Source organism: Propithecus coquereli, unplaced genomic scaffold, assembly GCF_000956105.1.
Source record: "Propithecus coquereli isolate 6110/MARCELLA unplaced genomic scaffold, Pcoq_1.0 Scaffold39, whole genome shotgun sequence".
NCBI classification, from domain to species: Eukaryota; Metazoa; Chordata; class Mammalia; order Primates; family Indriidae; genus Propithecus; species Propithecus coquereli.
Genome location: NW_012149618.1, coordinates 7,417,927 through 7,430,815, shown reverse-complemented (window position 1 = coordinate 7,430,815; position 12,889 = coordinate 7,417,927). Strand labels below are relative to the sequence as shown.

The window sequence follows — 12,889 nt, the reverse complement described above, 5'->3', positions numbered from 1 at the left end:
CACCTCTGATTAAGTCAAAAAGATTATTTGTCCTGTGATACTCTTCCACATAAATTGTAATCTTTTAAATGTTTAGATCTCATTGCTTCTAAATAACATTTTTATATACTACATAACAAATATCAGTATTTATTAATAACAATGTCTACCGTGAAGACAAATGTCAAATCAGTCAGCAAATCAGAGTGGCCAAAAGACAAAAGCCTCAGTTTTGCTTTTGTCATCAAATCCCTTAATATGGTTTAAGGAAACTAAAGACTCTAAACTGGTACAGGGAATCGGCTTAGTTATTTAGAGAACCAGTTTATCTTAGGTAAACTGTTATAAAATCAGAAAGAGTAAATAAAGTTCAAGTTTAAAAAAACCTCCACATTCAGGATACCCTAAAATGAGGTTCTGACACAGAGACTAAAATTTTTAATTGTCACAGTGGGACCAAAATCAGGATCTCTACAAGTAGAAGAATACACAGCATCAAGAAAGATGCAATTTTGACCATGGACCCAAATACTCAACAAGAAGCCAACTTTGAGTCATTATATTATGTTAATCAAATTTATGACAATCAGGAAGATTATTATAGACACATTCCAGACTATCTTGGATTGTTCTTCTAGGACACAAATGATTAGGACTTCTAGAATTGTTTTAGTCACAATAGAGGCTGAAACTATCCCTCTCTCCCCAAAGGTCTTGCAATTGCAGATTCATTTCATTGAACTAACAAATATATCAAATGGCCACTATGCCCAATGTACTAAGTATAGAAAAAATAAAAACAAAAAATGGAAATACGGTGCCTATCTTTGAAAACAGAATCAATCTACAGAAGTCAACAGAGAGTGAACACAATTTATAATAATTAGTGAACATATATCCAAATGATAAGACAACTTAAATTATGGGAACTTTAGAATAGAGTAAGGTTGATTAAGAGGTTTTTCCAGTCTATGGCCGCACTGCCCTGAGCGCACCCAATCCCGTCTGACCTCGGAAGGGGTTTTCCAGTACATAAATGTAAAGCTCTGAATCATATCCTCAAGGAACAATGGATACCGTCAGGGAAGAAGCAGGAAAGCATTCCAGAACAGGGAATGAATGACATAAGAAAAGATGGCAAGAAAAAGCAAAATCCATCTTGGGTAATGCTAAATACCATTCATTTCAGAGGAAAAAAAGGAGAATAAAGAAGAATTTCTACAGACAGAAAATACATAATCCTGAGACTATAAATAGAAATTTCCAAAAGGAAAAATTATGAGGACAGGAGACTTTTAATAAGAAATAACAAATGTCAGTAGGCAACGAGGTATGTTCAAAATGTTAAGGGGGGAAAAAAGTGACCTGTCATATAAGAATGAGGGTATTTTCAGACAAGGAGTAAAAAGCTATATATGAAGTTAGAGAACCAAAAAAAAAAAAAAAAAAAAAAAAAAAATCAGAAAACCTGTAGGGAAGAAAAACTCAAAAAAGGAAATGTCATCAGTGTACACTACACTTGGCTTCAGGTAGATAATATTTTACTAAGTCATAATAATGTTAAGTACGATTTTTTGATATAACTAAAAATAAGAAGATATATGTTGGGAAATAAAGGGTAATGGTGGCCTAAGAGAATTATGTTTTCTTCTACCTTAATAAAGAAGTCAATAAATACTACAAACTGATAAACCAGAAATAGAAATATAAGCATAATACTTGAAAATATAATAGGAAGTATAAGGAAAAAATAACAAGTTAAACATTGTATGAGGAGCTGTGAAGGTTGGGAAGTGACAGAAAAGGGGTCAGAGGGGGAATATTATTTTTCTTTGTAAGCCTTTCAGTATTTTTAAATCAACTTTATTGAGGTATCATCCATAAATTATAAATTGCATCCATTTAAAGAATACAATTTGATGAGTTTTTAAAAATGTATATAACTGTAAAACAGCCATAAAAATCAAGACACAAAAATGTTTCCATCATAGCCCAAAGCTTCCTCGTGTCCATTTACACTCCTATCCTTGTCCCAGGCAACCATTAATCTGTCTTCTGACACCATAAGAGTCATCTGATTTAGTAATTTCTACTGAAAGAGGTTCAAGGTCACTGACTCTTTCTTTTGACATCCATGATCTGCTACTGAGGCTATCTAGTAAATTTTGAATTTCAGTAACTAATCAACTTTAGAATATCTATTATTTTTATTGTTCAGTTTATATCACCTGCTAAGATTTCCTGTTTGTTAACTGATGCCATATTTTCTTTTAATTCTTTGAACATATTTACAGTAGCTGCTTTGAAGTCTTTGTTAAATCCAACATCTGGGCCTGTGCAGAGTTTCTACTGACTGCTTTTTTCCTTGAATAAGGGTCATACTTTCCTATTTCTTTGCATGTCTAGTAATTCTGAGTTGAAAATCAGACAATATAGATAACATATTGTAGCAATAAGTAGACTCTGGTATGATTATTTCCTAACTCATCCAAGTGGAAACATTCCAGAATGTTCCAGAAATGAGTGACACTAATAAAATAAGCCTGAGCAAGTGAGCTCATTCACTGGGGCTCACTGAGTATCAAATACCAATGCTGTGTAAATCAGCTGTCAAGTCAGTATGTCCTACCAACTAGAAAACAGAATAGGACAGACTATACAGGTTGAGTATCCCTTTTCCGAAATATTTGGGACCAGAAGTGTTTCAGATTTTGGATTTTTTTTTTTTTTTTAGTCTTTACATTACACTTACTGGTTCAGCATCCTTAATCTAAAAATCCAAAATCTAAAATGCTCCAAAGAACATTTCCTTTGAGCATCATGTCAGTGCTAAAAAAATTTCAGATTTTGAAACATTTCAAGATTTCAATTTTCAGATTAGAAACAGGGGTATTCAATCTGGGCTAGGGATTTGAAATAAGACCAAGTTCATTTTTTTTAATGGGTCCCAAGAAGAGAAAGTTGCTTTTTTTTTTTGGCATGGCAGAAAAATACAATAGGATCTAGCATGTGTAATGAAGTAGAAGAAAATAAAGATAACAAGGGAAAGACATGATCAGCTCTTCATGGCAAGAGAATTTTTACTGTTTATCTTGGTAGGATTATTAGAATCCAAAACATGTATTTTAGAAACTTAACTATTTGTGATGCATTCATATATTTGTTTCCAGCATGTTCCTTATGAAACTGCCAGCCCTTCATAGCCATGCTAAGATAAACAGGCAAACTATTTACATGTATCCTTGAAAAAGCATTTTAAATCAGACATAGGAAGGAATGGGAAAAGGATTACAGCCACTGACTCTGTACTGTAAGACCAAGTCAAAGTGAGAACTCTTTAAGGGAGAGGTAAAGCCACAAGGGAAAGAGTTGATGACGTTTCTTCTATCCATAGAAATCCACTTACTCTATCTGTTTCTCTATCAAAACCTTAAAAGTTCTGTACTATTCATGAATAAAAAATGCAGTTGTCTTATAGCTTAATCTGAGGCTTTTCTGCTATAATTTGAACACAGTAGTATTTACTTTAATTTTAACCCTGGAGATGAAACTGTTGCTGAAAAAGTCACCAATAAGCTAGCTGAGATTTCAGAGAACCTAGGAAATGAAGAGTCTCCCACCTAAACAAAACAAAACCACATTTAATCTTCTGTAGAAGCTGATACTCAAAAGTTTTAGAAGATAGATTTAATCCACAGTAAATAACAATATTCTTATGTTTCTCCTTACTATGTGAAGCTTTGAATTTTTTCTAAGAGGTACTATAAGACATTCATGTACAGTATATATGAAAATTGATATGCAATGAAAATTAACATATAAAAAATTTAAATTTCTCTTAAAAAACACTTTATCTTGGAAAAAAATTGGTGTGGCTATCCATAAAAAAACACAAAAGCTTAAAATACAACAGAAGCAAAAGAATATTTTAATCATTTAAGAAAATGTAGGGGCTGGATGTGGCGGCTCACACCTTATAATCTCAGTGTTTTGGGAGGCTGAGACATGGGGATGCTTGAGGCCAGGAGTTTGAGACCAGCCTGGGCAACACAGCAACACCCTGTCTCCACAAAAAAATTGAAAAAAAAATTAGCCAGGCACAGTGGCTCACACCTGTAATCCCAGCTACTTGGGAGGCTGAGGCAGGAAGATAACTCGAGCCTAGGGGTTCGAGGCTGCAGTGAGCTATGATCACACAACTGCACTGCAGCCGAGGCAACAGAGCAAGATCCTGTCTCTATTTGAAAAAAAAGAGAGAATTTACCTTCGTATTTTATAATCTCAAAAACTGGAGGTTGCAAACTATGCAAATGCAGCATGATTTGAATGGCTATGCCTTACTTGTTGCATGTTTATATACTATGAATGATAGGGATAATATATTTTCAACATAGCCCTGTGAAAATATAAAAAATTAAACCTACCATTATAAAGTTAAATCAACATTATCAAGTTAAGTAAGACTCTACTTTGCATGCAAGCTTTATTATTTTACATGTTAGTTAACCTAAACCCACCTGACTGGGGGAGATGTCCGTTTCGGCATGTCAAGTTAGTACTGTCATTATAGACGTCCGTTTGTGACTTGGAAAATGGCAAAACTGGTTGCAGCTTCTCTATGCAACAGAGGGGGTTAAAACAAAAAAGAACAAAATAAACAAAAAGAAAAGAAATATAATGAACAAATAAAATGTGCATGTGAAATTAAAATTATTCAAGGTGTTACAAGGTTGTTACAAGATGAAGCTTTTACACTTAAAGGTCTTTAAAAATATAATTAGTAAAAACTCAGACATGAAAATAGCAACAGAAATTAACAAGTGAATGGCTATGTTCAAAATATGCCTTATTTAGGTTAGGTAAGCAGAGGCAGTTATATATCACTATTATTACCAGGAAATATTTACCAAATATTTAGTATGTTCAAATCATTGTGTTGGGAGAGTACCATAGAGATAAAAAAAAAAAAAAGTGAATGTGGTTTCTACTACGTAGATATTTATTAAATATAATTGGCAACTTACAATATATTTTTTAAAAAGACTGCATAATACAAAAGAAAGACCACTGAAAAGGTGTTACAGAGGAAGTACATTATGAGCTGGCTAGCATTTGAAAAGACAAAAAAAAAAAAAAAACATTTCAGGAAAGGAGAACAGTACTTAAAAAGGTAGAGAAGGAAACTAAACTAAATTAACTACATATGTCAGCCAAAAAATAAAGGCAATAAAATAGAGTAGAATAAGCATGCTGCAGTAACTACGTGTACAGTACCCTACCATTTGTTTAAATGAACACATGTGCACAGTTAAATACATGAAGATTACCTCTAAAAATGACCCAGAGAGACTGGTAATAGCAGCTGTCTCTGGGGAGGGGAAATGAATGGCCGAGACATAGAATGGGATGGATGCTTTTCATACTTAAACTTCTAAAATTTTGTGGCATGTGCCCATATCACCTACTTTTAAAATTAATCAGTTAAATATTAAAAAGGATTATTTCAAGCCTACTCCATACTTCAAATAACAAAAAAACTCTCTCAAGATCTGGGTCTCTAAGTCTAAAATCTGAAGCCCAAGAAGGTAGCAGTTTGATCTTCCTTGCCACTCTACGCCACTGCTGTACTCTCTTCCCACATTCAAAGAGTCAATCTACGGCTAGTTGATGTACACTCTGCTCCACCACTTACTAGTGACATGACCTTGCATTCGCCTCAGGATTAAATAATGTATATGAGGTATGTATGTGCTCTGTGTCTCATCCAAGATAGGGGCTCAATTTTTAGCAAACTTTTTTTTTTTGGTACTGAAATACTCCAAGTCATCAACTGATTCTTTTCTTCTATACCAGCAAGTAAGTGAACACATATAAAAATGCAACATATATATAATATATATACTAACTCTCTTCAACTTTCATTTCTAAGGTCAGACAAGCAGGCACCATACTTGGTTTATGGCACAACCACACATGCCTTTGGGACAGGTTAAATAGCAGCAACCCCTTTTGCACAAAACACAAAGTACTATCCAGCTTTTGTATCCTAGAATTGGCTGATACAATATACCCTGGAGCTTTTTTATAAATTGGTTTGCTAACAGGTAGGCCATCTGATTTTTCTCAACAATAATACTCTTTAAATCACCATACTGAGACAAAAACCATTTGTGTTGGTTAAAGCATAAATTAGAAAACACACTGATTTGTAAATGCATTCTTCATCAATTAACACTCTCTTCAATGAAAGGTAAGAAAAAGTTCACAGAAACATTCATTATATAATAAAAATAAATGGAAATTAAATCCTTTGTTTTGATAACTAAGAATAAAAAAACTATAAAACTTTTTAGGTTCACAGAGTTTAGATTTACATGTGTAGAAACATACACATATACATTATAGTAGTACAATGCTACTGTGAACCTTTTCCCATTCATTTTTGTTAAAAAGTAAACTTAGACTAATGCTTTTAGAAGGACTAAGGTTGAGTAGATTAGTCAATGACTGAAATTAAAATAGTAACCTTGCTTCTTGACCTCTCATACCCAACCGTCATACAATCATCTGAGTGATCTACCGAAAAGGAAAATCTTACCCTGTAACTCTTCTACTTAAAACCTGTTAGTTGGCCGGGCGCGGTGGCTCATACCAGTAATCCTAGCACTCTGGGAGGCCGAGGCGGGTGGATTGCTCAAGGTCAGGAGTTCGAGACCAGCCTGAGCAAGAGCAAGACCCTGTCTCTACCAAAAATAGAAAGAAATTAATTGGACAGCTAAAAATATATAGAAAAAATTAGCCGGGCAGGGTGGCACATGCCTGTAGTCCCAGCTACTTGGGAGGCTGAGGCAGGAGGAGGATCGCTTGAGCCCAGGAGTTTGAGGTTGCTGTGATCTAGGCTGACCCCACGGCACTCTAGCCCGGGCAACAGAGTGAGACTCTGTCTCAAAAAAAAAACAAAAAACAAACAAACAAACAAACAAAAAAACCGTTAGTGGCTTCCCACTGCCCGTAGATTAGAGCTCACGCTTCTTTGTATGACAAACCAGGCCATCTATGCTCTGCCTACATCTCTTATGCCTGAGCAATCCCAACTTTATGCCTCTACGAGCACTCTCCCCCACTCACCATGCTGTTTCTTGCTCCTGAGTCTTTGTTCATGCTGTCACTTCTTCCTGAGATGTCTTTTCCTGCATGTTTTAATAACTTTTATTTATCTTTTAAGCCTGCACTTTAGGTTTTACTTCTTCAAGGAAGCTTTCTCAGAAACCTATTTTCCCATCCTTACAAAATGTTTGTATACACCTGTCCTGTGGTGATAATTATCTAGTTATGTGTCTTTTCTCCTACTATATTATGAGATCCTTAAACAGAAGAACATTTTGTCCAGTCTATCAGTAACTCCATTTGTTGAACCTTCAAATATAATCATAATCCAACCAATTGTTATCATTTCTCCTGATACCACCCTAGTCCAAGCCTGCATCGTTTTTCTCCTAGATTATTGCAGCCGTGTCCTAAGTGCTCTCCCTGGTTCTGCCTGTAGAGTCTATATTCAACATAGCAACCAGTCATCTTTCTAAAATTTAAGTCACATTATGTCATTCCTTTCCTAAGAATCCTATAACTGCTCCCCATTTCACAGGTGGTAAAAGCTCAAGTCCTCATGGTGGCTTACATGGCCCTACGTGTTGTGACAACACCTCCTCCCCCACCCCACTGTGAGTTTTCTGACCTCACCTCTACTATATTCTCCTTTCTGGGTAAACTGGCCTCTTTCCTGCTTCACAAATACACCAGGTATATTCTCTTTTTTTTTTTTTTTTTCTGAGACAGAGTCTTACTCTGTTGCCCGGGCTAGAGTGAGTGCCGTGGCATCAACCTAGCTCACAGCAACCTCAAACTCCTGGGCTCAAGTGATCCTACTGCCTAAGCCTCCCAAGTAGCTGGGACTACAGACATGTGCCACCATGCCCGGCTAATTTTTTCTATATATATATTTTTAGTTGTCCAGATCATTTCTATTCTATTTTTTTTTAGTAGAGACGGGGTCTTGCTCTTGCTCAGGCTGGTCTCGAACTCCTGACCTTGAGCGATCCACCCGCCTTGGCCTCCCAGAGAGCTAGGATTACAGGCGTGAGCCACCGCGCCCGGCCTCACAAATACACTAGGTATATTCTCTTAAGGCTTCTTCTCTCTGGATCATTCTTCTGCCAGGTATCTTCATAGTTAACTCATACCAACTTCTCAAAGAGAGATACCCTGACCATCCTGTTTAAAATTAAAAACCCTCCTATCCACTCCTAATCTCCGTTACTGCGTTTTATTTTTTATTTTTTTTCATATATTTATCACCTAATATACTGTATAACTTATTTTTTATGTTTATCGTCTACTATCTGCCTTCTCCCTGCTGGAATATAAACTCTATGGAGGAGGAATCTTTGTCTATATCCCAAGAGCCAACAACAGTGCCTAGTACATGGTAGTCATGAAATAAATATTTGCTGAGTTAATAAATAAATTCAGTTCATATCCCTTAACTATACCAGGTACATCGTAGGGTCTTAATAAATGAATATTGGCGGGGGAGGGGATGGGTATATTCACACCTAATGGGTGTGGTGTGCACTGTCTGGGAGATAGACACACTTGTAGCTCTGACTTGGGTGGGACAAAGGCAATATATGTAACCTAAACATTTGTACCCCTGTATATTCTGAAATAAAAAAATAAAAATAAAAAAAAAGAACAAAATAAAAAAAATAAATGGACACTAAATGAAGCTAGGTTTAATAAAAAGTATAACTGCCAGGTATACCAAGATGCTAAAATCAAAATTATCTTTTTATCTACAGCAGGTTTCACAGTTAAACTTTGCTATAAGGTTCACTATCAATAAACCAAAGATAAATAATACATATGAACTTTTCCCATCTTTATTAGAGCGGTTGCATCCTCTCAAATCAGTCTGTAAGAGTAACTTCCAGGATCATTCTCCCCATCCTTCATCCTACTTAGACACCCATCTGGCACCACACTTCTGAAAAGCTCCAATTTTTAACCAACACATAATATGCAAATGAGTTTTACTACGCATTTGTACACAGATCTTTTTTACTGTCTTTAGCACATCCACTCCCAGACCTTGTGAGTTCTTGAAAGACAGGAATATGTTGACGCCTCCTCTCCCATCCACCTCTTCCCACTTTTAAAGTAACATATTTCATAAATGGGCACATAGCATTTTTGAGGACAAACTAGACAGCAACTTCAAAACATCCAAAATAATAATGCTTTTAATGCCTAGCTTCATATTGTATTATATATGCTTTTTGTGATCTCCTCTAATAATGCAAATAAGAAATTACAAAGGCCGCACATGGTGGCTCATGCTTGTAATCCGAACACTCTAGGAGGCCAAGGTGGGAGGATTACTTGAGCTCAGGAGTTTGACACGAGCCTGAGCAAGAGCAAGATCCCATCTCTACTAAAAATAGAAAAAATAACTGGGTGTCGTGGCACATGCCTGTAGTTCCACCTACTGCGAAGGATGAGGCAGGAGGATTGCTTGAGCCCAGTGGTTTGTGGTTGCAGTGAGCCACGATGACACCATTGCACTCTACCCGGGTGACAGAGTGAGACTCTGTCTCAAAAAAAAAACAAAAACAAAAAACAGGCCAGGCACGGTGGTTTACACCTGTAATCCTAGCACTCTTGGGAGGCTGAGGCGGGAGGATCACTTGAGCTCAGGAGTTTGAGAACAGCCTGAGCAAGAGACCCTCTCTCTACTAAAAACACAAAAAATTAGCCAGGCATGGTGATACATGTCTATAGTCCCATTTACTTGGGAGGCTGAGGCAGGAGGATTGCTTGAGCCCAGGAGTTTGAGGTTGCTATGAGCTAGGCTAACGCCACGGCACTGTAGCTTGGGCAACAGAGTGAGACTCTGTCTCAGAAATAGAAAAAAAAAGGAAATTACAAAGTCACATTCATAGACACTTCTATAATTGACGAGACACTTCCAATGTGTTGTCATATCACAACTTCAAGTAAAAGATTAAAACCAACTTTTAATTATTCAATTTGAAATGTTACAAAATATTCTATAATTAAATGTATTCTGCATCATATATGATAATTTATACATACACTGAACAACTTTATAACTAAAACACATAGAAAGTACCAATTAGAACAATTATTTTACTGCAATAACCTTGATACAATATTTAATTATATTTGATAAAGTAATAACCTTCACTTGGGAAGGAAGAAGCCAAACCCTGTCAGCCACAGAAGCCAGAATAACACCACCTTGTCAGCCATCTGAAAGCAGTAAGGGTTGCTTTTTTAACAATGCGGGGCAAAAAACCCTACAAACACAATGACTATGCAACATCAAATGAATGAGTGAATGAATAAAATGTTTATGTATGTATGTATGAATTTATCTTTCTACATAAGCAGGGAAGATGATTACAGATAGGTAAGGAGTTGAATAAAAACCAACATTTTTAAAGTATTTATTGTGGGTAAGTACTGTGGGTAAATATTGAAGGTACTTACTTACCTTCAATAATTCAATGGTCACAAAGATGAGATTATCTATTAGTCTCATATTAAAAATTAGGTTAAAAAGGCTTAGACATGGCAAAATAATTTACCCCAAATTACAGAGGTACAAATAAATAAGGTCTGCCTGTTTGCCAAATATCTACTATTACCATCACACCAAGGTATGGTAGAACCACTCATGTACGGTGGGTTTTTGTTCCACTTTGAGTGGTATATTAACCTGAAGAATATATTTTTAAAATCTATACCATCAAATAGAAGATTATGAAAGTTTTCTATTACAGCTGATGAATGCTGAAAGAATAACAATTAAAATTCACTATAGGCATCAGTCATAGGTAACTGCTGCCAACCTCACAAGAAGATTGGAAGAACCAATGAACACACAGAACCACCTATGATGTAGTCCTATCATGAAAAAATAAAAATCAACTTTCAATCTGATCAAGCCTTATATCCAACTATCAATTCACAGGGTGGACAGAAGAACATGTTAAAGATACCATAGAGATGCACATAGCTAAAGCCACACTGTAGGAAACACTGTGGGACAAACACCTGGTTTTATCAATAAATAAACTGCAATAAAAATAAAAACAGATGGGCCTGTACATTAAAAGAGACATAATATATGGATCTGAGATCCCGGTTCAAATAATTAAGTTATTTAAAAAATAATAAAAGTTATTAAATTATGACAAAATTAGAAATTTGTGGGCGTGGTGGCTCTCACCTATAATCCTAGCACTTTGGGAAGCCGAGGTGAGAGGACTGCTTGAAGCCAGGAGTTTGAGACCAGCCTGAGCATGAGCACGATCCCCTCATTACAAAAAAGCAAAAAAATTAGCTGGGCATGGTGGCTTGTACCTATAGTCCCAGCTACTCAGGAAGCTGAGGCAGAAAGATTGCTGGAGCCCAAGAGTTGGAGGTTGCAGTGAGCTATCATGATGCCACTGCACTCTAGCCTAGGTGACAGAGTGATATCCTGTCTCAAAAAAAAAAAAGAAAACAGAAAAAAAAACTTTAATTAAAAAAGAAAAGAAATTTGGACACTGACCATTTTTTTTGTTAATGTTAAAAGAAATTATTGGTTATTTTTTAGGTGTGACAATGGTATTTCAGTGATTTTATTAAATATTTTTAGAATCCTTATCTTTTAGAGATATAATATGAAATACTTATAAAAAGATATCATGAATTTGTTTCAAAATAATATGAAGGAGGGGAGAGTGAGGAGGGATAAAAGGGGGGTTGGCAAACTTTTTCTGTAAAGGGCCAGACAGTAAATATTCTAGGTTTTGAGGGTTGTGTGATCTCTTTATCAGCTATTCAACTCTGCCACTGTAGCACGAAAGCCATAGACAATACACAAAGGAATGGGAGCAGCTGTATGTGAATAAAACTTTATAATATTAAATAATAGGCAGTGAGCTGGTTTGGCCCATGGGCTGCAGTTTGCCAGTCCTTGGTATATATAAATCAAGACTTGACCATGAGTTAATAATTATCACAGCTGAATGATGAATAATTAGGATGTTTATTATATTCTTCCGCCTGTTTTTATATGTTAGTTTTCTGTAAGTTAAAAAAGAAAACCTAGACCACGTTTTTAATCATTGATCTATTTCTATCTACAATTATTGTGTTTTTGTTTTAACAAAAAGGTCTGACTATGTCACCAAGGCTAGAATACGGTGGCACCATCAAAGCTCACTGCAGTCTCAAACTCCGGGGCTCAAGTGATCCTCCTGCCTCAACTTCCCCCTGCCTCAGCCTCCCAAGCAGCTGGGACTACATGTATGTACCAGCACGCCCGGCTAATTTTTATTACTTTTTGTAGAGACAGGGTCTCTCTATGTTGCTCAGGCTGGTCTCAGACTCCTGGCCTCAAGCAATCCTCCTGCCTCAGCCTCTCAAAGTGCTGGGATAACAGGTGTGAGCCACCACACTCGACTCCCTATCTATCTACCATTAAAGTTTTATTGAACACACATTTCCAATACATTTCATATCCAATTATATAACACACTAAGTGATACCTAGAAGCTGTAAACGGTCCTTAGCCATAACCAAATTTGTCATCATTTTAGCTTGAAGGCGTCTAGCTCTTTCACACTGTTCACCTGAAAGAAAAAAACGAAAAGAAGAATTAATTAAAATATCCACATTTCCCTACCAATATTGTTTCAAAATAAACTATCACCCCAACTACTCTCATGGGGAATAAAAGTCTTTATAAAGAAGTTAAGAGGCCGAGCGTGGTGGCTCACGCCTGTAATCCTAGCTCTCTGGGAGGCCGAGGCGGGCGGATTGTTTGAGCTCAGGAGTTCGA

General features: G+C 36.2%; 1 protein-coding gene across 2 annotated transcripts in view; it reads right to left on the bottom strand.

Moving 5' to 3' along the window:
* Window positions 1-12,889, bottom strand: part of SPAST (spastin) — a 60,960-nt gene that overhangs the window by 28,959 nt on the left and 19,112 nt on the right. For both annotated transcript variants that reach the window (XM_012652553.1, XM_012652554.1), the window contains exons 3-4: window positions 12,597-12,680; window positions 4,497-4,595 (exon numbers count right to left, since the gene is read on the bottom strand). In XM_012652553.1, coding sequence (XP_012508007.1) covers window positions 4,497-4,595; window positions 12,597-12,680 — 183 coding nt within the window. The remainder of the gene's footprint in view (window positions 1-4,496; window positions 4,596-12,596; window positions 12,681-12,889) is intronic.